This window comes from Gallus gallus, chromosome 6 (assembly GCF_016699485.2).
Source record: "Gallus gallus isolate bGalGal1 chromosome 6, bGalGal1.mat.broiler.GRCg7b, whole genome shotgun sequence".
Taxonomy (NCBI): Eukaryota; Metazoa; Chordata; class Aves; order Galliformes; family Phasianidae; genus Gallus; species Gallus gallus.
Genome location: NC_052537.1, coordinates 2,487,314 through 2,512,994, shown reverse-complemented (window position 1 = coordinate 2,512,994; position 25,681 = coordinate 2,487,314). Strand labels below are relative to the sequence as shown.

At 38.3% G+C, this 25,681-nt stretch overlaps 1 protein-coding gene across 8 annotated transcripts in view; it reads left to right on the top strand.

The window, feature by feature from the left end:
- The window catches only part of GRID1 (glutamate ionotropic receptor delta type subunit 1), a 522,559-nt gene that overhangs the window by 349,605 nt on the left and 147,273 nt on the right, over positions 1-25,681 (top strand). Inside the window, exon 1 of one of the 8 annotated variants that reach the window (XM_040702931.2) lies at positions 23,211-23,386. The exons of the other annotated variants lie outside the window; for them this stretch is intronic. Coding sequence (XP_040558865.1) covers positions 23,348-23,386 — 39 coding nt within the window. The 5' untranslated portion in view covers positions 23,211-23,347. Of the gene's footprint in view, positions 1-23,210; positions 23,387-25,681 lie in introns of those variants that run through there. 8 annotated transcript variants of the gene reach the window in all.

Here is a 25,681-nt window from a genome sequence, read left to right as displayed (position 1 = left end):
TGCACACAAAGCTGAATCTCCAGAATTTATATGCTGTCAGGGATTCAAATAATTTTCTGATAAAAGTAAGCATTTCTTCCCTGGGATGTTGAACTGTGTGAGTCGTGGTCTTGGAAAATGCTGGCGCAGATTTCCTCTCATCTGTAAGTATGGTGTACATTTAAACATTACGTGGAAGTATTCTCTTTGCACATATTATTTTTCGTATGCTTTGTTTGCATTACAGTAAAAGGCAATTACATTTCTTACCCAACAGCTTAATAAGTAGTTGTAGAATTACTGGGTGAAATTTGGGTTGAAATCTTGGGTGTGCATCAGTTAGGAAAAGGCAGAAGCACAGCTCTGGAATGAAACATTATGGAAGTTACCTGGAGACTAGTGATATGTCAGGTAACCTTTCCTCTGAAGGGTTAAAGAACTTCCTATGTTAGTGTTTGTTTTATGAATAGTTAATACTAGGTCCTGTTCATTTTATAGCAAGGAAATACTAATGGAAATAGAGAAAATCTTTCTAAAATGAAATGTTTATCAGTTAGAGGTACTGAAGTTAAATCTCTTGAGTACCAGTTAATTGCCACACCTTTCAAGATGGTCCTTCCTATCCTCATTCATCAGGCTTCCATCATCTCATTTTACAAGAGAGCTGCACTGAAGTGATGAAGTGGTAGCAGGCAGACATAAAGACATGTGAACAAATGTAGGTTAAGATTCAAATTCCAGTTTGTGTGCCTATAGGCCTCTCTTGATGCACTGGACAGAATTTGATGAGTTGCAACATTCAGGGGTTGCTTATTTGGTATAAAAGACATAATGGTTTGGAAGTGTTCACAGCATTACATGTCATATAGCTGGAATAATGTAACAGTAATAGGTTTATATATATATATATATATATTTATAATCAACTATTACATTACCAACATATAATATATATATATCTATTTATTGCATATACAGAGCTATACATTGTGTACAGATAATGCCATGTGCTTATATATCACATAGCGATACTTGATTTTGTTTTTTGTCTATTACAGAGATCCTTTATCAATTAACTTCTTAAGTACAGGTAGTTAAAATTCTTTTCTTCCCTGTCCTCCAGATGCAGTATTTCTCATCCTCATATCCCACGACTCTGGTATATTTTAAGTCTTCCCTTTTCTTTTTGAGCTTTTCTTACTACCTTTCTCCTCCTGCATTAAGCTCTTGTTTAAAAACACGAGGGGAACAAAAACAAACAAACAAACAAAAAAAGCACCTCAAAACGAAGCCTGCAATTTGAATAAAGAATACAATTAGAAATACACTTGAAACTTTCATCCCTAAGAGCAGTGGGTCCTTTCTGCTAACGTGTTTTTGTTTTAAGTCATCTATCAGCTACTTGATAACCAAACTGAAAACAACATAGCTGAGTTTGAAATTCAGTCCTTTTGTCCTTGATCAAAAGAAGAAGCGTAAGCAGATGGCTGACATGACTAAAACCATTCACAAAACATAACTTTCTGCCTAGAATAAGAAAAGCACAGAAAATTTATAAAAGCTGTCTTTTGGAACTTCTAGACATTTAATTTTAGGCTGATGAAATCCCCAACTATCGGTTTACTTTTTTGATCGTGGAGAATATTGAGGCACTGGCGAGCTGGGGTGCATAGGACAGGGGTACGTAGGGCTGATATGTCTTAACCAGCTTATGCTTGTTATTAAAAAGGGGGGGAACAATACTGAGATGAACAAAAACCTGGCTGGATAGATAACAATTTAAAAGGAAGGAATCTGAAGCTGATAGCATTGCCAGCTGAAACGACGTGTCATGAGATTGCATGAGCAGCAGGTGTTACACTGGGGACTACGGACTGCAGCAGCACTTGTTGAGCATCTCCTCGGTGCTGCTTAGCACTGGTCACAGCTCAACAGGGCCATGGGTTACCCCACAGCTGGGAGCATCCCACCTCTTATGGACAGATTACCTTGTGGGCTTAGCCTGGGGAAAGGAGGGCTGTGGTGCAAGTGTTAGTGCTGGCTGACAGGGCTGGGCCTTCTGACTGCAGCATCTGTCTTCTGTCTCTGCTGCGCTCTGTATGCAGCGGGCATTCTTGGATGCGGCCCCAAGCACTCAGCCAGCAGCGGCTGCATCCCAAAGCCACAATCCTGTTAAACAAGCATCATGTGAGCGTGTCATTTGGGCCGTCAAAAACAAGGAAGCCAAGCGTGATCGCTTCTTCTCCCCTTCCTCTTTCCCAATTACAGAGCTTGTTAGATCTTTCTGATGGTTTAATCATTAAGAATTGTGGCTGTGAATCCCGACGACATGCAAATCAGGGATACCATCTGTTGATGAGTGCTGCAAACTCCCCAGGCTCAGCACCAGGTTAAGCCGCCACGAGGTGTGCTTTTGTTACTCGCCTTGTGCATGAGAGTGCTCAGAGGGATGCAAGTCAGGGATGTGGAAGGAAACAGCCTCTCTCTGCCCTCATAAAGAGCTTATTTCAGGCAGCAGAGGAACAGGTTTCCTTTCTGTGTCCCTCTTTACCACCTGCTGCTCTAAGTCAGAGCAGTAGGCCCACCTTGGCTCCTGCCTAAAAGCGTCCAGGAGCTTAACTGCAATGGCAGTGGGCACGTAAAGGGATGCTCTCAGCTGTGCTGCCGGAGCTGGGAGTTGCATGAGAAGTAGACCGTTGCCAAAGTGCCCGCTGCTCTTTTGAAGGCAGCCCTTTTGATTTCTCCTCATTCTTCAGAGGTGAGCTATGTACTTTAACGTGCCTTGTGGATAAGTGCTTTCTTAAAACTGCAATCTGATAATATCATTATTTGGCTCCTTCTAGTTCTTGAATTGTGAATAATCACTTTCTATTCACCTTCTCCAGCCTATTTAAAACTTTAGAGTTGCTATTCTATATCTCCTCAGTCGTATCCTTTTCCAGCTGAAAAGCTGCGGCCTATTTAGTCTCTTCTCATGCACAGGAGCCATTTGACTGACATGGCCAGCTGGTTTCTTCTTTGTTCATGGAATGGCCACTGTAGTGGAACCATTTTAGGTCATTATGGGGCTAATAAAGAGCCACGTTTTATTTGAAATGACTTAAAATATTGTACTGTACTACCAGAAAGCTTGCAAAAACTACAAAATCCTGAAACGCCACTGCTGCCTCTCTCTGAAATTACCACCCTAATAAATAAGCAAACAAAAAACAACAAACCAAACCCAAAGAAAGACTGGCATACAGTATCGTAAAAGGAAGCCGTACCTCACTGTAAGGTAGTAATTCGCTGTGAAGCTGTCTGCTCCATCAGGGTAGATTTGTGTAACGCATACTGGCACTTAGCAGAAATTGTTGCTGCAGGTTGAGGCAGAATTCCCCAATTTCATGATAAAGAAAATTGTTTATGGCTGAAGAAAAGTTAGGGTCTTCTGCCATCTACCTGAACAGGTCCACTAAAACATCAATTATCTTTACATAGTGGCTCAGGTTATGAGGAATATGTGAATGTCCTCTGGTCCAACCGTGTGCTCAGAGCAGGGATAACGGTGAAGTCAGCGCTGAAGCTCAAAGCTGGATTGTTTTCTCATGGCACTGGTTCACTGACAGAGATTTGCTATACTTTCTGATTCTTATGTTTTGAAAAAGAAGTGGCTTTTTGTTTGCTTGGATAATTGACTTTCTTTTAATGATCTTTGTTTTCTTTTAACGGCATTTATCAGTGCCCTGAGGACTACTTTAGATTCAATTAGGGACTTTTTTAAAAAACAAAACAAGGTTTTTTAATATATATTTCTTATTTTGATATCTAGAATCCTTACAACCATTAGTTCAAACCTAGGAACACAGTCATCACATCTGAGCTTGTAGAGGCCTTTGGGGTTTACTGTTTGAGCCTTCTCGGCAAAGACCTTTTAGGTAGGTTTATTTCTGCTTTACTGGTCTTTACTGGTACACTGGGGAGAAGCTTTGTCTGGCTTAAAACTAGTAACCCCACTGCTCCCACTTTCTGCACTGACTTCTGATATTAACAGTAGGAAAAAGGAGACCCAGCTTCACTGTTTTTCCTGAGCTAAGATGCCAAAAACGTTTTATGCTCCCTTTCTGTTACAGTGGACTCTTACTGGGCATAGCTAAATGTCTGTGCCATGCTCTGCTGTAGGTGATCCCTGCAGAAGTTGGTTCCTGGTATCTATACTAAGATTTTGTGTAAAATACTGTAGTGGAAATGCTAAGTCAGGGCCTGAAGTAGTGATTGAGCACCTGGTGGAAAGGCAGGGCCAACCCAGGGGAGCTCAGGTGCACGCAATGCAACTGAGTGACCGGAAGGGCTGGAGCCAGGATCCACCCCTTCCCAGACCTCATTTAAGGGCTGGCAGTGGAGGCAAGGGTATCTCTTGATGGAGATCCCTGCCTACCTGGGGCCTTTTGAAGGTAAGCAGCTCTTTTCCTTCATTTCTGTATCTGTGGCTGCTGTGTTTGGGCTTGTTCTCATTTGCTGTAGCTGAAGACTTTGCCACCTGGTTATTATTATCCCATTATAGCATTATGAATGCCATTTTTTTTATTTTATTTTATGTATCTGTGTTTATGATCTTCTTGGTGTTTTGTTTCTCTCATGTATCCACAGAGGCCAGCGAGGTACCACACCAAATAGTTTTCAGCCTGGGCTGAGCACTGTGGCAGAAGGAATCTGTTTATTTATTAGCAGCTTTTGTTTTTTACAGGCTGGATTTTCATAGCATCCCACAGGAGAAAATATCCTCACTCTCATGTTAACTACCGTAGACACAGTGTCTGAAGTGCAGATTCTGCAGATGAAAGATAGAGCAGTGAGTTGTCCTTTGCTACTGTTTTTCACTTAAAATAAATACAGTTCTGTTATAGTATAGAATATGACCAGCTGTAAAATAGCTTAAATTGCTCATTGGAAAAACACTGAAGTGAACAGGGTTTCTAATTAATAACTTTTATGATCTGCTTTCACAAAGGGTCTCAGTGCCTTGTAAAATAGGCTTTCTATGCAGACTGGCTCTTATTCAAGATCCTTTGGAAACTGAAATTCTACTGATGTTAAATGCACATGGTTAATAACTGCTTATAAAGTTGCCAGAACCCTGGCATCAAAAGGACCAGCTGTAGTTGTGACACTTATACTAACTGGTACTTATGAGCTTATATAACCTAATTTTTTTCTTTTTTCCCTGTTTTTATAAATTGGCTTATATGAAAACTTGGAAAAGGAAGTTTCTTGAATTCACTACCTTTAATTCATTCATATGTAACTGTTGTTTAAGGTAGTCTATGGAACAGACCTCACCTGCAAAACAACAGATAAATGACAAAAATGCATGACAGAAATTTTTAGGCTTTTTTTGTATGTACCTGGATACTGAATCTCTGAGATATGTCCAGACTGATGAGATAGGCATTATAGCTATTCTGCCCTGAGCACTGATAGTGGAAAGATTGTTTCTTCCTCAGAATGCCATAAATAAGTCAGTGCAAGATAGTGGACTCAAAGTAATTTGAAAGTTTGGCTCGATAAAAATTTGTCTGTTTATCTGGAGCTCCTTGGTTTGCTTTTCTTGGAGGAATAGTAGTATTTTCCTTTAGACTAAAATAGAGCAATTTGTCATTGTTACACATTTAGCCATCTAACTAAACTAAACTGTTTACCCCCAAAATGGTATATTGCTTTATGAATCATATCTTATCACTTATAAACTGACTTTTTCCTTCCTGACTTGTCCTGTGTGTGCTTTAACACTTCTGGTAGTCAATAGTCAACTGTTTAAGTGTGTGTAATAGAAAAGAGACAAATGATATAGACGTTGATTATGCAACATTTACACAAAACATCCACCTAAGCACAATATCAGGAGCTTGACTGTATTCTTTTTCATAACATGGGGGTAAGACGTGGGCTGCTACCATTCCATCAATACAGCTTCAGTTCATTCCGTATGACATCATTCCCCAGACTGTTGTTTCCATTAATTTAGAATATTCTTTTTGCTAATAAAACTGGAGACAATCATTGTAACTAATAAGGTGTTAAATGTTGCTAACGGTGTATCCTATGGGTAGCTCAAACTTCTCAAAAAATCAAAGATGCGTAGAAATGTCTATGCTGTTTTTGTTTAATTTCAAATTGGAACAGTTGATTCTAAAACAAATCCTTGCGTTCTCTGCAGTCTAGAGCAACTTTAGAGAAAACCAAACAGAACGTAAACAGGCCTAACATAATTCATTTCTTGTCAGATACAAGAGATACTAGGGGAACTAACAGTAGTTCATAGAATGGCATTTATTTCTTTACAGTGTGACTTTTAAATGTCGCTGTTCTCCTAAATTCATTTGAAAGCAAAGAATCACATTTACTTTTTCATTATTATTTTTGCATTAGGCTATGAGAATTTATGGCTTGTTTATTCCCTTTGTCCCCTCTATTCCTCAGTCTCCAAACAGCATTAGAGCTCTTATGGTTGTAAATCATTCCAGGCAGATACAGCTGTCTTTGTATGCCACACAATGTATTTTCTGTGTTTCCTCTTGTTGTAATTAGCAGGAAAAATTCCATGAAATGGGATTTGATTTTGTAATAATTTATGCACTTATGCTACTCGATCCCATTATGCTGGGAGCATAAATAAGCATTGTCAAAGGGATTAGTAGAGGGAGAAGATGCAATCTTACAAAAAAAAAAAGATTCCATTCAAAGTGGACCTAAATATGTGGGACAGTTTTGTAGACTGTGTGGATGAAATACTGTACCCCTCTGTATAAAGTTTTCAGTTTCCTTCATGAAATTGAAGGAGATTTCCATCCTTCCTCACAATAAGGACTTTTTCTTTTTATTAACTTTATGAGGGGGAAAAAATGTTTTGAGAAGTCACTGTCATGTTAGAAAGAAATTGTTAACTTTCATCTTTATTGGTTCAGCATGTTATTTCCAAAGAAAATAAGTTTATTAAAATCTTTACATCATACTAACAGTTAGAGGTTGATGATGGGTATTGTCCGAGTTGACCATATTTCAGCATAATGGTTATGAAATCAATGGATGAGAGTTTTTTCATATAGAGCCTCTGAATGCCATCACATGTTTTTGAAAAACTCATAGTTGTCAGGACTTGAGAGAAAAATTACATTTATAAAACTTTGGCACTTTGGAACTGACTAGTCCTTGGGTATGCTCCAGGTAGTTCTAGAAGTGACTTAAATAGTGATAAAGAATGTGTTGCTCTTGTTCACTGAAATGAAAATGGCAGCTCGTTGGAAATGAACAGGTTGAATATTTTACTGAGACACTGTGTTGTTCCCTTTAGCATTTATATTTATTGCACTTAGCATTTTACTCTGTTTTTCCTATTCTCATTCCTACTTGCAAATCTTAATTGTAAGGGTCTAAAAGTGTTTGGAAGGTTTTCCAGACTGCTGTAATACAGTAGACATAAACCAATGGTGAAGCCAGACATTTTGTGCTTTGTTGTTGGCTATCTTATAATTAAGGTTGGCTATTGCAGTTAATTAGTGTTCCAATTAGAGTCACCTGTTGCTATGGTTATCTCACTGCTCTAAGCTGTTGGCATGCATTGCATTGCTTGCTGAAGACTGTCAGCTGTCTTGCTGAGAACTGACTTCACAGTGCTCTCATTTCACATCACTGACTGAGAAGTAGTCCTGGGGTGGTACTTTACAAAAAATCAGTTACTTAGACACCAGGGGGAAATATTCCTTTACAGCTTCAAAAGAAGAGATTCTGCACACTGAAAGAGGCTTAGCTTGAAATAACATCTTGTGTATACGGCTGAAGAATTCTATATTCAGTCCATTAAAGCAATTCTGTGCACCCCTTTGCCATAGGGTCTAAGTTCCTCACAACTTTTTATGTTCTTAACTTCACTGCCTGACAGAGAGCCTTGCCTTGCCAGCGCGAGTAGGCGACAGAGACAGTAAATGACTTGGATGAAATGAATTGTGTAGAGCACATCTGCAGTTTATGGCTTTGGACTGCCTTTTCAATCCTGGACCGACAGCTCTTCCCAGCCCAAAGAGGCTTGTGGTCATTATAAGCAGGATTTTCACAGGGACTGCCATATGTTATGGTGGTGTTCTTGCACTGAAGTGCTCAGCATTTTCAGAACGGAGTGCATTTATAAAATCATTAATACATTCAGAGACTCTTATCACGCTACTTATGTTCCATCTGAGAAGTGGTAGGGGGGAAAAATTGCTATTTCTATTTTTAGAGCACTTTCAGTGAGCTTACACTAAAAAGGTCATCTATGTATTCCTGCGGTGCCCAGAGCCAGAGAACACGGTCTCTCGGCACTGCCATGAAAACAAATAGAATTTCCTAATTGTAACAGAAACCAAAGATTGTTGGAGGTGGAATATGAGTCATAAGTCTCTAAAGTAAAGTACATGTTATTTAACATTTACTTTGCGGAAGCATTTAGAAACACTTGTGAGACTGGGCTCTTCACTGGGCTGGGCACTGTGCAGGACTTGAATGAACAACTGTCCTATTTCATTTTAATAAACTGAAAAAGAAACCCAAAAACCAGAAATGAAGCAATCTGCCCCCTCTGCACAATATAGGTCCAGTGCTTTTCCTTTCACGAGGGGCATATTTGCAGGCTGTTTATAGCTGTTTTCCTTCCTGAATGTGTTTTAACTCCATGAGGGCATTGTTTCAGCGGTAGATGTGAAGATGCATGATACACAGTGCAGCTGACACGTGTGTTCATGTTTTGAGGACTGTACTAGTCAGGCCATCAGCTAGGCAGCTTTTAAATGATCATCAGCATCACTATTTTAAATATTGTTCCTTAGAGTCAACTGTCAAAGTAACATCTTTCTCAAGCAGATGTCTCATTTTGCCTCATTTTCTTTGCAGTCCAGGAAGGTGTGTGTAACTAGAAACATTCCAAATGTCATACAAATGATGTACAGATAAATCCTTTTAACTTTTTTCCCTCCTGAATAGATAAACCAGAGCTGCCTTACTGTGAGCTGGGTCTGTTGTTTGGGTGAGCTTAGGAGATAGTGTCGTATTTGTCTGTTTGGTGACATGATGTTTCTTACAGCGAACAAAAAAAAAGAACCTCTTCTGACAGGAGAGGAGATGCTTCTTTATCAGCAGCTTTATCGCTATCAGTGCTGCAGTGGTGTAATCTCTCCAGATTGAAAAAGAATATACGTGATTTAATTTCTGTTATTCGATCTGCTCATGTTGGACGCAGTAGGATTCACATTTGTGGTCATCTTAAGACACACCTTCACTGTGTAGCGAAATTGAATGAGAGTAGAAGCACTACAAAATGACTCCACTTTCTAAGAGTGGTTGCCTGTGTAACTTGAAGAGTTGTCTAATTTGGGCTGTGACCTGGATGAATATTCATCTGGAGTTAGAAGTAATCTTCTGGAAAAGTGGTACAAGCAAATTCTGGCACTTAAGGCTCCTTACGAGAGGATGTTGCTCAGTATCCCCTCATGAGGAATGGCCTGTGACTGCTCAGAACTTGCATCAAGTGCTTTTCGTAGGGTTTGAAGGATGTTAGACATCTTGATTGTCTATTTGTTCTTATTGCAAATAGGGTCTTACAAATCTGCGTTAATCTTCAGCTCAGGGCAAGAATTTCTTGGTGTGGCCCTTGGGGGAGTTTGTGCCTGCTAAGACAAGCAGCTTGTCCCATACTATGTGCAAAAACATGTACTTGGCACTTACATAGAAGCTTTCAACAGAAACTTGAATTGCAAAAATTTCAAGCACTAAGCAATTTCAGGAGCAACCTGGTGGGAATTAGCACTGTGCTTGATGCTGATGGAGGACAACATCCTGATATGAACTTCTTCATCATGCTGTGTCCCTAAATTATAGCTGACTCTCTTTGTCAGGTTCTTTCTTTTTTTTAAGGATGTGCTAGAAAAATAATAAAACCAGTTCTGTTAATGTTTGCTAAATAAGACCTCTTACAACTAGTTATCTTTTCAGAAAAATTATACTTGTAAAAGCTTGAGAAAAGGGAAGAAAAAAGGTTGAAATTCAGTTTTCATGCCAGATAGAAAATGAATTTAATCAAGGCTCTAGGATGTGCACAGTATCAAGGAAGGTGATCAAGGTGATTAGGATGCGGTATGTCCAACAGAAGCCTTGGCTCCAATGTCTACAACTTTCTAGTAGCCCAATCATAGAATCGCTAAGGTTAGAAAAGACCCACAGGATCATCCAGTCCAACCATTAACCAGCCCTCTTGTAAGTAAAGAATTATTCTTTTCTTTGCACATATGCATTTGGAAATAGCTATTTCCTTGTGATTTAAAAGTAATGCTTGAAATGTGTATTTTGTAAACAGACTGGATATATATAAAACAGAGCTGCAGAACTGTTTATGGAGTAAAGAATTACTTTGTCCTTTTCTGATCTGGTTATTAAGCAGAACTAAAGAAAAACCACGGATGCAAGTCTGTGTGGTGTGATGTGTGTGTAACAAAGCCCTCCTAATACACCTTCCTAAATATTACTCAATGAATAATTAATTTTACATTTGCTGCAGTACAGTAATAAAGCATTAAGATGCTCAGTCTTCACTCAGCTCTGTGAAGAATTATTTTATGCATATTATTTTGGTTTAAAATATGGGTATTAAAACTTTGCAGGCAGTTATATATCAGTGGGAATCTCTTGTATGAATTTGGTAAGGTTCTTGGCAACCAGTAGAGAGTCTCTAGCAGTAAAAGCAATTGCTGCTTATCTTCCAGTGCAGTACAGCTTAGCTGTAAGTTACAGAGCACGTCTTTCTGCTTGTGTCCTGTATGACCAGTTTAGGACAAATTTTCATTTTGTTAAGATATTTGACACTTACAAGCATAAGAGAGCATTCTAGGACCCAAAAGAGTGGAATGAATCATTGCCTTACTCTTTTATTATACTCTTGTTTATTCCTGGGCTTGCTTACTTTTACTTTTGACAAGTACTGCCTTGGCTGTCATATCTTAGAGCGAGGCAATTTAAATGTATTCAAAACGTCTTAAAAGCTACTAATCCTTGCTTTTGTGTGGTGCAGATGCTTGTAGTCCGTGACACAAAATGTAGCTTTGCCTGTTCTGGGACTAGTAAAGCCTGAGCAGGAAAGGAGAGCTTCCAATATTGCTGAAGCATTAAAGTTTCACCTCGCATAGGAATCCATCACCTGAAGGAAAGGCTGATATCAAAGCAAATCATATTTTTAATATAAGTTAAAAAGTTCTGGCTTCAGCTTTAGTTATGACATACTGTAAATCTTTTTGAGTCTCACGTTTCAGGTGCAATAAAAAGTGCTAAATAGTAATTTCAATTCTGTAAATGTTCATTGGTTGCACAAAATCTTTCACACAGGTGGACTGGGGTTTCTGTTTGTTCCTTGATGATATTTTCTCTTTAGAAGGCCTACATTTTAAAAATGGTTTATTTTCTTGCATGCTTGAGGCACTACGTTGAGTTATAGTAACTCTTGGGAAGGGAAATGCTTCATAGCAATTTAAAGCCTTGTTCAAAGAAACAAATGAAGATATCTGTTTCTCTTTGTAGCATGGATGTTCTTAAAGACTTCAGTTTTAAATGAAGTGGGAATTTAATAATTTCCAGGGATCAAATTCTACTATTCCAGGTTTTGCTTGAGCACTAGTCGAATACAAGGCAAACCTGTATTTATGTCAAATATTTACATGCTTACTGCTTGTTGACAGTTAGTCTTGAGTTCTCAAATGAAACTCAGCAGGTGAAAAAAACTTCTTTGAAATTCTACAAGAGGGTTACATTATGTTTTCTTTAACAAAAGTTGAGTAGATGTGAAGATTTATGGCAGTAATAAGGAGAAAGTTCTGGTATGTTTTTCTCCAAAAGAGGCATTCACTTTTATTGTGGAGCCAACAATAGTGGAGCATGTTTTTTCCTCTCTGCAGGGTTATTGATGATATATTATTAGAGTTTTCAGCTGTAAGTGTAGGTCAAGAAGCTACAATTTTTATTTATCTTGCAATTTGCTTTTTCTCCTTGAAGTTCTTAGTCTAATGAGGTAGAGGCACTGGAAATTCAAAACTGGAAAGAGATGCTAAATAAACACATAAGGAACCAGAAGATGAAAAATAGAACATGAAAGTAGCTGCATTTTGGCTTAACACTTTTGAAGCCTTTATCAAAGCTCTTCTCATAAAACAAGAAAATAACAGTAATTTGTGCCAAAATGTATGACTGGAATACCAGTGGGTGGGGGAGGAGTGTACAGCTTTAAAATCCTGACCTCATTTGAGTTTTCATGAAGGATGTATGTACTGTTCTTCTTTATCCTATTGTGGCCTGCCTGGGTCTTGACATCTAGTTCTTATGTCTCCAGTTAGAACACTTCTAGTTTTCAGCCTCTCAAATGCTAATTGATTATGGGTATGCAGTTTATGTTGAGTCCAAACTCTTCATGATATCTCTGTCAATTATCCTTTACTCCAAAGTTTCAAGAGAAACAACTTCAGTGCAAGAAAACCTTCAACACACTGGTGTTTTTCAGCTGCTTTTATTCACACTGTCTAATGAAATGTAGGTTATTAAACCCTCAAATTTGCAGACTGCTGTGGGGTTCTGTTAGTGAGATGCATGACCTCCCCACAGTGAGTCTCTCTGGTGGAGCAACTCCAGGTGTGGCCAGACCCACTGGTGGGTGAATGCACAGTGCATGCAACAGAATAAAGATGCCATGCCCATTAACGTTGGCGTCAATTAAAAGCAATGTGAGAGGCAAGGCTGTGTGTTAATAAGCTCAGTTCTCAGAAAAGGTGGTATTCAGTATTTTGATCCATGCCTTAAAAGATGACATTTCTATTGGAAGTCCTCAGTTGTGGCAGAATACATAACTTGCAGTTCTGCTGGAGGCTAAAAGGCTGTGCCAAAAATCTCTTATGTTTATTGTTTGAATTTGAACAAAAATCTCCTGAAATTTACTAGAAGCTGTTCCAGTGTACAACAATGAAGAAATATAAAGTATACTTATAATGATGTCCCCACACTTTCTTAATGCAGTTCATACTCAAATTATGTTCCGGCTATGCTCAGTCCAAAAGGAGATGGGAAAGGAACAGAAGGGATTTATCTCACTTTCCAAAGCCCTGTTGTAAGCTGCTTGGTGAGCCCTTATGGTGACTTTAAATTATGCATTAGCTGTAATGAAGTCAAAGAAAAAACTGTACTGAAGCACAGCTCCAGACATTTCCCAGTCATACTCCCCTATCCGCTCTGCATATAACACAAGCATTATTGGTCACTGCAGAATAAAACACTGTTTCAGAGAAAAGAAAATGTTTTGACGTTTTCTAAATGCAGCACTTTGACTTCTATCTCAATTCCAAACAATATTTTTTTTTAAAAAGGTATACTTTAAGACACAAAGGCAAAGTTTTGGTTTGAATGAGTTTTATCAGTTGACCCAAAACTGAATTTCTAATTTTTGTCAGAAATGCATTGCTACAGAAAGTGTTTCAATTCAGTTGGAACAAGGTGGTCATATGCATTTCTTTATAATTTGTCTGCTAAACAAACAAACAAAAGCTATTATTCACTGAACTGTAACCACAACTGCAGAGAATTATAGCAGTATATAATTTGCCTTGCCAGTAGATGTGAAAGGCATATAAGTTCCTGAATAGAGAACAAACTTTATCAGATACAAAAAGTACATATTTTATGAAATGACAAAGCATTTCAAAGTAGTACATAAAGAACATGTGTACTGTATAATATACAACACAACCCGCCTCTCATCCTCACCAAAATTTTTTCAGAAAAGAAAGATGTTTTTTTTGTTTCCAACCTGTGTAAAGCAAGAATTCTACTGCTGAATTATGCTGGGAATAAATCAGGTAGCCTTTTCTTTCTGAAATTATTCTTGAAGTGTAAGAGAATTGTAGGGGAAAAGACCCACAGTGTTTGAAAGAGTTACAGAAAACCTTAACAAGTTGTGTAACAGCGTCAAAGAAGCATCAGTATGTTCAAGTGGTATATCAACTGGTAAAGTTCTTATTTTATAGGCACATTATATGAAAAAAGCAATGCATTACAGATATGTCCTGAGTCACAGTGACAGTTGTTCTCCTTTTCTTTTAAATTGGAAGAGAAGTTTCCTTTTAGTCAGTAACATATAGGTGTTGAAATCCTCAACTGTCTGCTTTGTTGCTGGCAGAAAATGACACTGTAAGTAACTGTTCATGGAGAGAAATTACAGTGTCTTAGAAGCTTTGATTCTAGTTTTGCAAGGTGATATTTTCTTTTGAGGCCTGCATTGTATCATTGGGTAGACTTAACGTTAATGACATTACTTTTATTTATATATATATAAATGATTCACTACTATTTGTTGTGTAATAGGATAAAATTTCATCCAAATGAAACTTGGGAAGCATCTATTTTGAGATCCTTCTACATTTGCCGAGATTGTCAAGGAAAGCAGGGAAACAGCAAACATCATACTGTAGAAGGCAAGGGTGTGGTGAGCCCAAGGGACAAGAAGAAATAACCTTTTTATGGTACCCTTCCAAGTACTACTTGCTTTGCCCTCTCTTAATGATACTTGAATTTTGGAACTTCTGAAAATATATTTTTTAACTCTAAGATTCCTTGTTTCCTGGGTCAGTACATGTTTTGCTTTAATTCCAACAATATTATTTATTGTTTTATTATTATATATGATTCATTATTTCAGATCATGTTTTTGAATGTTGTGCTCTACTAATACATGGAGGTGTAAAATCAGTAATTTCAGGCAAGATGGGGATTCTTGTTCAGTAAAGTACCTAAGCGTGTGTTTAGCTGAATCCGAAGAGAGAGATGGCTTCAGAAACAGGAGTGAGAGACAACACAGAATAACCGTGTGCTTAGGGGCTTTGCTCAATGGCCAGCTCTTCTGTTACAGCTCAGGCAGGCAGGAATGTCTCTTATGTATGCTGTATAGGGCAGACACTCACAAAAAATAGTGGTACACTGAGCCTTTCATCATATGACTCATACTGCAGTTGTTTCCTGATAGTCAGATTCACACCGATGTGGAATCACAAAACGGACAGGTTTTTTTTTTTGTTATTTTTATTTCAACAACCAACACTCAGTATTTGAAGATTAGTCATGGATTTTTCTCCTGTGAGTTGTGAAGTACACAATATGTGTTCTAAATGATCTTCACATTTTGCTGCTATGTTTAAGCCCCTCTAGGAAGTCCCTGGTGCCTGGCCTCTGCTTGCCTTCTGTTCATGCTGTTCCCATGGACTTTGCAGGTTCTGTGGCTGCAGGTTTAGCCAGTGAGAAATGGAAGAATTGAAAAGTGCCAAAATGTAAAGAGTTTTGCAGAACTGTGCCTAGTACTTCACTTGTCAACAGAAGAGCGAGCAGGGAGGAGATGCCAGCTGCTGTTAGAGAGCAGTTTATTCCTTCTGTGTCCTGTTTCTCATCTGTGACTACAGACACTGTGGAAGGTGGATTTGGCATTGACAGAGCAGGCTTTGGCACGACTGCTGTTTTGCTGCTGTGGGTAGTCTGCTGTGTTCATCACCAGTGCTCAGGGACATGGCTGAGGAGCTGAACCTCCCAGCAGCACTTCATCCATTACTTGTTGGACTGCTCGTGGCATGTCTGGGTTGGAGCATCTCCAAGCTACAATAAGCTACAATGTCTGGGCAAACAAGGAAAGGCTGTAATAGAGCAGCCTTCTCTAACCTTACTATCTAGGTTTCCTCTGTAATCAAAAGACAGACACCTCCAAAGCATGATTCACTAGGCCTCTCTTGAATAGGTTAAATTACTCAGGAGCTGAGTGTCTACTTCTATTGATTTGGTATTCTAGTGAGCTGCTTGGATTGGGAACCTAATTTTAGGTACCTAAGCTTAGCTGAGGTAAATCTCTTAGTGCACAAGAAGGAAAAACTTTCATGTTCCTAATGCTGGGAAAAAATTGCTGGAAATATAAGAAGTTGCTCATTACCACGTTTGTCTTTATTACCTAAATGAAAAGTCATTAAGTGGTACTGAATAGAGTACAGATCTCTCTGAAGGACTGGGCCTTAGTCACCTACTGGCATGGGATACTCAGGTTGACAGTAGTGATCATTTCATGACAATCACTTATAAAAAGTACTGGAATCATAGTATCAAGACATTGAATAGGGCTGCTGTGAAATGCATCCAAAAGCTCACTGCACTTCTCAAAAATCTTACTGGCTTTGAAAGAGATTTAATATTATGAGTCATTAGTGATATTTTCCTGACTAGTCTTCTGAAAAGTTCCCCCTTGCTGTTTAAGTGAAAGGACTTTCTTTTCCACTAAATAAAGAACTGGGCAGTTAAGACCAAAAGGCCTTTACACAATCACTCAATCTGAATGTCATTTCTTTTTTGAAAAAGAGATGTTTATCAGTCAGAAATTGGCACTTTGCAATAACCATTTTTAGGGCCTTTGGAAAGAATAGAGTGGTGAAAAGCACTAAAAGCAAAGACTATAAACTTAAGAAAATTTAAAAAGTAAGAAACGCAACCCCCATTAGAAGCTCTGTTATGTTATATAGCTATGTTTGACCTGGGAAACATACTTCATCTCTTTTTTTTTTTTCTTTTTGGCCTGTTGCCTGGCTCCATTGCTACTGCCCTGACTTTCCATAACAGCCTGCATGCAGGAATGGGGAGGCCATTTCAGGTCACCCGCAAAACTCTATATGTCAATCAGAAAACAAGTGAACATGCCTTATGAAGGGACAGCACAGGAGTGTGGAAGCTGTGTCACCTAATGGCATGACCTTCTGTCCCATCTTGAAGAATTCAGTTTTTAAAAATGCTCCACTAGCAGCAGCAGGGTTTGGACATCCTAGAAGGCTGTTAGAGAGAGAGGAGCTCTGGCAGTGCTATGGCAGAGGCACTAGAAAGATGTTCACTTTTGGCATTGCCTTTTAATTCTTGATATTGACTGGTCAGAGTTCAGTAACTGGGAGAGATGTTGTTTAAATTCATTGAAACGTATATGGTGCTTGTTGAAATCAGTGAGTTATGTCCAGATCTTCTGTGAGCTGAAACGATCCCAAGTGCCACAGCACTGAGATGCATTTTCTGTGAACACCTTGCACTGTTATACAAAGATTATTAAAGACTGGATTTCGTTTTCTCCTGTAAAACATAACCCTCATCCATCTAGTCTCTGGACTCTATTTAGCTGTTCCTTCTAGTGACTTACAAATATGTTAAACTACAGACATTTATTCTCAGGATCTGGGTTTCTATAATTTCAGACAATGAAAATCCAATCATACTGGATGCATAATAAATTATGGTCAGGGACCTTGAGTGGATTTGATGTAGTATCAGATGTAAGAAGGTCCACACATCGCAGGACTTTTATCACACTCTTTCGCCAAGCCTATTTTCACAAGTGAAATGAAGGTACATATTGTGTAAATATTAAATATATAAATTCATATATTTTCTGTTCTTTTTTTTTATCTGGGGAAAAAAAAAAAGGATTCTGTGACATTCTTTGATTTCTTAGAAGGATTTTCTACCGAAAGTTCTTCAAGATGATTTCTTTGCTAATGATAAATATGAATAGGTTGCAGATTTGAAGAGGATGAGCTGACCCTTAGAGGAACTTTCTTAGTATAAAACTATTGATTACTTGCTAGAGAAACACTTTCTGACCTAGTGGGGGAAAAAAACATGCACCTTAGGTTATTTATGGGGGTAGTACTGATAAATGTCATTTTGTCTTGTCAAATATCAGATAAATATCAGATACTTTTTTTTCTGCTTTCTTTTTCCTTTCCTCTGGTAATGTGAGCGTGATGCTGTGACATCCCTCAGTAGCTAGCACCTTTTTTCTTCTCTCTTTCTGTGGTCTGTAAGCAAGTCCTTGCTGAAGAAACAGCTTTTCAGTTTGGGTTTAAATTTTTGTTTATCTTTCCCTATCTCTTCTTAAAGAGAAAGAAGAGCAAGGTCTTTTCTTTCCATACCAATCAACAGAAAGTAACAGACTTCTAAAATGTTGAACAGAGCACTTTACATAGCACACTATTACATGGGGGCATCAGTGTGCAGTTTATTCTTGACGCTAATAGTGACTTCTAAGAATTATCCCAGAGTGTTCATGTGTTCAGCTGCCAACTTTCTTATAATGGTATAATGGAGCAAAAGCCAAAATCAGAGATATTCAAACAATAAATAGGTATAGGAGAATATTTATTGAATACTGGAAAAAAAAAAAGTGACTTAAAAATGCTAGAATGTAATTTCATAGACTCATAGAATCATTAAGGTTGGAAAAAATCTCGTAAGATCATCTAGTCCGACCATCCACCTACTACTAATATTGCCAACTAAGCCATGTCCCGTGGTACCACATTTAATTTGGGACATAGTTTCCTCTCTTGAAGGCAAAACATTCACTATAATTAGTTCTGTGTTGCTCCCAACCAAAGCTTTTAGAACATAAGAATACGTGTATGTGAACAAACACCCTACTACATATGCATTTACGAAAAGATAATATTCGTATTCATTTATACTTCTTGAGTAATTGAGCACTATTTTTTCATGGTCTTGCATTTGCAATAATGCATCAGTTTCAAAGTAACAAGCGTAATGGTGGTAAATATTAATTCTCACATAAGGTATAAATATTCATAGGTCCAATTCAAAAGGTGCTTGGCCACAGACCAACAAGTTGAGTTTGAGTTGTTTTGAACAGAGAAAGTCATTTCTCTACTTCAAGATGATGCATCCAGACAGAAAAGTATTAGGGATTGTCAGCACAATTTATTTATTTATTTATTTATTTTGCTCAATACTGGGATATGGACGCATCTTGAACCCAGAATTCTGTAAGTTCTCTATACTCTTTTATTGCAAACCAAGTAGTTTGCAGTTTTTTTCCCAAAATTATCAGTAAGTGATCCTAATGAGCTTCCATTACATAATGTATCCAAAAAATTTTGCCCATTCTGTCACTTCAAGGTATCAGATATTATGTCTGGGTGCAAGCTTAATTGTGGAATATTCATAGAATCCAATCATAGAATCATAGAATGGCCTGGGTTGAAAAGAACCTCAAAGATCCAATTGTTTCAACCCCCTGTCCAGGGTTGCCAACCGCTAGACCAGGCTGCCCTGAGCTACATCCAGCCTCATTTCTTATAGCACATCAGCAAGCGCTGGATGGAATGTGAGCTCTGGAGTCAGTCAAGTGTTGACTATGGATCTATGCTGCCAAGTTTGTAGAGAAATACAAAAGATCTGTTTTCATTTCCAGTCATGAAAAATTACAAGAGGAATTTGTACATTCCTATTACCGAGAGCAACTTGTTCACATTATGGTATACTACATAATACATATATATAATAAATATGTGTATAATTCAATGTATATCAGTTCATCTCTAGAAGATTTCTCAAGTGTTCTTAATTGTTCTGTGGAGCATTTCTTTTTTGCCCATCCTTACAAGTGTCCTTTTCATGATGATATTTTAGCATGGTATTGTATTAGCATGTACATTGGACTATGTACATTTTGAATATGTAGGATTTTTGAGAGATTTTTTATTTATTTTGAGAGATTATTACATTTTTCATCTTCCATCCTTCTGAAAATCTCTTTGCACATATGTAGCTTTAAATGACTGATTTTAAAAGAACTGCTAATGAAACATCCAGGAACCCAAATATTACTGAAGAAAGACTGCAAATTCTTTTCTAAATAAAAGCTTCATAGCTGATAAAGCTCACAACAAGTGCTCGTTCTGCAACTCTGCTCTATCAGATGTTCTCTCAAAATGAAATTTAGGAGTTGGGAAGCTGAGCAGCAATGCTGAGGAGATTTTTGGGAGGGGACTGGAAGGAACAAAGAAATAGTACTTCTAGTCTTAGAGGTTTTTTCACTGGTTGTAACTAACTATTGTAGAAGGGATGGATTAAGTTAGTTACTTTGTCAGAATTGACAGATTGTGAGAAGCATACTAGATTTGACAAAGTAGTTATTAGGAATATGGTTCAGCTCAAGGATGGAAGTTCTGATCTGAGAAAGTCGGGCTGACTTCTCATTCAGATCAAAGCTGGTAGCTCCGGGCCTATGATGAGAGATGGAATTCTTTATGGAGTTTATTATTATGAGAGTCTGGAGAACTATCTTTCATGAAAATAAGCTAAATCTGACTTCTGATTTTCAATGTCAAGCGAGCAAATTCTGAGGCGCATTGTAGTTAGGAGGAGCTGTTTGCACCAAGCCAACCAATACTTTGCTGCTTTTCAGCATGGTTTTGTTGCTTTAGGCAACATTTATACACAGCGTTTTCATCGCCGAACTTGTAAGCTTCAGAGGCAGACCTCATCTCCTCTTGCCTTTTGCTCATACATACCCTGGCACTCACTTTCACTGAGCAAGATCTGAAGCTGGCATCAACTTTTCTATTATAAGTCCTAGTCTCAGAGTTTTATTGAGGCTCAGAGACCCTAGTTTCAGGAAGAACCTCCTGACTTCTGCATGGATATTTAAACAAGCAACACCAACCCGCTCTACCTGGATTTCTAAATACGTTGTACTTTCCTCATTAGAAATCACATGCAACTGCCTGCGGATGATTTCTGGTCACAAGCAATTGTGCTCTATGCAGCTGTGTTTATGATTCTGGATTCTCCTTCCTTCAATCCAGTCTTGCTTTTTGTTGTAGTACTGCTCACAAGTGACCTTCTTCTGCTATGGCTTTCCAGGCTTCTGTGTCTCATGACCCTCCTGAGCAACCATCAGATGCTATCAGATGATCAGTTTCTAGTAGTGGTGGTTGGTGCCCACATTATATCAAAGTGCAATTCCATGGAGAATTTATTGGGCAAATCATAACATGAGTCATACACTCTTAACTTTTACATATAAAAATTTCCAGACAAAGTTGTTTTCTTTTCCCTTTATTTAATTTATTTTTTGATGGTAAATGTTTTAAAGTTTCTAGCTTTAAATTTAAAATGAGAACTTTGTACCCCCAAATATGCATTTGTATCTTCAGTAGTTTTCTGAGTTTCGCCCTGGTAGTTTCCGAGTATTACAAACATTAATAAACTTTACCCATATAGCAGGTTTATGATCTAAGGAAGCATTATTATCTGCCTTTATTCTGGGCAACCAAGTATTTAGATGTTGAATCACCTGCTCAAGGTTAAAAATAAAATCTGGGAAGGTCAAGGAGTTTAAAATAGTGTGTGGTGATCTCAAGGAAGCTGCTTATTTTCATAACAATATATTTGCTGAAATGCATACTCATGTACCCTGTAAAAACACCTTCAACTAGAGTTTTTATTGTTATTTATTTATGTTTATTATAGAAAATGTACTTTGTGTAGAAGGTAAAGCAGAGTACTAGATTTTTTTTATTTTTTCTCTAATGAATGCACCATGCTTACTAAAGTAGTAGTATTTGCAAGCATATTGTTAATAGGCATACCTACATTTCATCCCTGTAGCCTTCACATGTCATACAGGATGTCAAAGACATGGATTGCTTTTGTGATCAAAACACATTTTTTTCTTTTTATTTTTTTAATGTATACACAGTGAGAAGTATGTTAGCAAATGCTCATTTTTGGCCAACTGTGTTCTGGGCTGCATTAAAAAAGGGGTGGCCAGCAGGGAGAGGGAGGTGACTGTCCCCCTCTACTCAGCTCTTGTGTGGCCCCACCTGGAATACTGCCTACAGGAGGGACATGGAGCTCTTGGAGTGGGTCCAGAGGAGTGCCAATAAGATGATCAGAGGGCTGGAGCACCTCTCCTATGAGGAAAAGTTGAAGGAACTGGGCTTGTTTAGCTTGGAGAAGAGAAGGCTCCAGGGAGACCTCATTGTGACCTTCCAGTACTTGAAGGAAGCATATAAACAAGAGGGGGGATGGCTGTGTATGAGGGTGGATAGTGATAGGACAAGGGGGAATGGTTTTAAACTGAGACGGGAGGTTTAGGTTGGATATTAGGAAGAAGTTTTTAACCCAGAGGGTGGTGATGCACTGGAACAGGTTGCCCAAGGAGGTTGTGGATGCCCCATCCCTAGAGGCATTCAGGGCCAGGCTGGATGTGGCTCTGGGCAGTCTGGTCCGGTGGTTGATGACCCTGCTTGTAGCAGGGGGATTGAAATTAGATGAGCATTGTGGACCTTTTCAACCCAGGCCATTCTATGGTTCTATGAAATGCTGCTTTAAGAGAATGCTGAAAGTGGTGTGAATCCACTAAGACCATTAGGTTAGATTCTGTTGTCTTTTTTAATTTATTCATAGCGCTGAATTATTATTCATTATATATTTTTTTCTGAGCTGTGTTGTCTGGTAGCTGAAGATTATTCATTTTCATCTAGGATGATTCCTGAGGAAAAATTGCTTTGAACACATTGTAAAACCAAAACATGCTCTTCAGCTTTAGTGGGTAGTGGGGTAGCATCAGTACTGCATTTGAGTTACTGAAGATTTAGATGCACTGCCAGATAGTGACAGAATCAAACCAGTAGTCCTGAAATGTTTTTGAAAGAATGAATTTGTAATACCAAGTAGACTGAGGAGATTTTCAATTTATTTGAGCAAGCAGATGAATACAGGGGAAAAGAGTTCTTTGAATTATTCTTACCTAGGCATCACTTGGTATCTTGTAAAGACCTTCCTTCCCATATCTCACTTTTTCTGTCTTTGTAAGTCATTGAGTTTGCTTAAGGACCTGAAAGAGCCTTGAGTTTGCATTGTGCTTGCAAAGGAGTACATAATTGCCTTACTGCCAAAGCAGTTGTCCTATGTAATTTGCATCTGTATTGAATAGATATTTTCTCTGACAAAGGCAAGGGATTGTTCTACTGATTCAGATTATATACATATATTCCTTAGTAAAAGTGTGCAAGAAAAGCTATAAGCACAGAGGAAACCACTTCTAACTTTCAGAGCTGTTATACCTTAGGGTGGTAGCCCAGACCTTGAATAAGAATCTCTAAGGCTGCTATGAAGCAAACCCGGTTTCTATGAGGTAATTCAATGAACCGGTAACTATCGCCTGGAGAAAAAAAAAAAAAAAAAAAAAGGGTTCAGGTTTTCCTTTAACAAAGGAAAACACATTAGTTTCTAACTGATTCGTATTTGCAAAGTCAAGACTTCTTTAGTGATAAGTTGACCTTAGCTGGAGATAACCTGTAACTAGGCAAGACAAGCTCTGCTCCAAAGTACAAGAGTCTCTGCAGCTTCCTGTTGCCAGCTGATGTGTTCTGAAGGTAAAATATTTATCCTGTTCTCCCCCCTCCCCACTGTTTGGTAGGAGGGTAGAGCAAAGCAGAAAAAGCTACAGCTTGTGACAATGCACCAGAAGTCTCAGATTTGTCATTTTGGGGAGAAGGTGAGAAAAGTGGAAGAATATTCTTGATTTGTCACTTGAATGTTACCACCATGTATGTGCAATAAGAGTATGTGAATACATGAATGCTTGTGTGATGGCTTTTGTCTTTACGTAGCACCCAGATGAACTGAAATATTGTGTTAAGTGCCTAGTTAAAAACCAAGGGATCTAAGGGGGCTTGAAAAAGAGATGTAAGAGTCCAGCATATAAAGCACAATAAAGGAAATACTAGGGCTATGTAGAAAGGAAGAATTAGACATGTTACTTGTTTCAAATATATAAATTTATTTTGAAAAATATCAGTCATGTCTATTGTGGCTCTTGCATGCCTCTCTTCCTCCTCTCCCTCTCTTCTTCCTCTCCATTTGTATTTTAGGGCAGAGGCAGGGAAGGGATGCTTTTCCTACATGAAAAGAAATACAAGACTATGGTGTGTTTGAGTTACGATTTTAACCTTTTACAGAATTTTATAGATAATATGTTTTTTGAGGAAAAAAAAAATGGACCTATATTTTGCCATTTAAGATAACCACATTTACTTCAATTCTAATGCGTGCTGATGCATACACTGGCAAAGGAGGAATAAGCAAAATAAATGTCAAACCTCCCTGTTCCTGGTTTCCTATTGTCAATTTGTCATGGGTACAGTGATAGAACTGTTAGAAAGGATTTGAAGGATGATGAGAAGTTAGTTTATCTTTACAAAATTCATGTGTCATACATTTATATGTAAATGAGAAAATTATGCTGAGTGACAAAAGGAGAAAATGGTGTTGGTGTTTTCTGCTTCTAAGAGGTATTTGATGATTTATCACATTTACTGCATTATATTGTTTCAGCTAATACCATACCTACATTAAAAGGTATAAAGTCTTTTCAAATTTCTTTACAATGCTTGTGGTCAGCCTTGCATGAAAAGGCCATTTGTTCTTTCCATATTAAAGCTTGTGCTTTCATGTAGTTCTGAGAATTTCCTATTAATGTAAATTAATTTCACTTCATTAAGTGGCTTGGTCACAGGCAAAGGAATAATAGCAGTCAGAGACACAGGAAGTTACTAGTTTGAGTAACGGTAAATTAGCACCCACCCACTTCTTCTCTGGTATTGGGAAGAAGCTGCTGGCTATCTGAGCCATTTCATTAAACAAAAAAACCCTGTGAATATGAACTTTTAAATTAGACAAGATAAAATTATTACCAACACAAACAGTATTTTACAGTGTGGAACAAAGAATTCTAGCCCCTATGGGAGAGATTGCAACGATGGTAAAGATTCAGCTTTTTCTGTATTACGTTGCTGTTATTTCAGGTCACTTGTGATTATCCAAAGTCATCCATTCAGCAGAGGTGCACTGTGCATACAGCTCTCAGTTATGAAGAGAAGACCCCAAAGAATGGAGAGTTTATTTTTTAGATATTAATGTCATTTTGCTGTGGTTTAAATCTGGCAGGCAGTTACGTACCACGCAGCCACTCACTTGCTCTCCCTAGGTGGGGTGCGGGAGTGAATCAGAAAGGCAGAAGTGCAAGAAATATGAGATAAATCTGTTCACTAGATAAAACAAAAACTGCATGTGCAAGCAAAGCAAAACAGGGAATTCATGTGCTACTTCCCATTGGCAGACAGATGTTCAGTCCCTTCCAGGAAAGCAGGGCTCATCGCGTGTAACAGTTTCTCAGGAAGACAAATGCCATCACTCCAAACTTCCCCTCACTTTCTCTCTTTTTAGCTCAGCTTTTATCACTGTGCATGATGCATAATTGGCACTGGACATCCCTTTGGTTGAGATGATGTCACCTGTCCTGGCTGTGTCTCCTCCCAGCCTCTTGTGTACCCCAGCCCCTCATTAGCAGGGCAGCACAAAGAGCAGAAGAGTCCCTGGTTCTTTGTAAGCACTGCTGAGCAACAACTAAAACATTGGTGTGCTATCACCACCATTTTCATCAAAAATCCAAAATGCAGCTTTGTTCAAGCCTATGTGAAGAAAATTAACCCAGCCAAAACCATAACACCTCTCATTTAAATTATGATTTCTTCTGCCAAGATACTCATTAAAGCTGTTGCAGTACTTTTCTCCCAGAGGAAAAAAAAAAGATAAGATCTAATGACAATCTTTTAATGAAAACTGATAACTGCTGTCTATTTCTAACTAGTCTTTCTTCTAGGCCTGGCCTAGCACTTATTGCAAACAAAAGAGAAAAGACTAATTTCAGTAGATTTCTAACGAAAGCACTGATCTCTAAAGGGGGTCATTTACTCAGGATTCATCTCCCCTTACAGTGAGTAGAACTAAT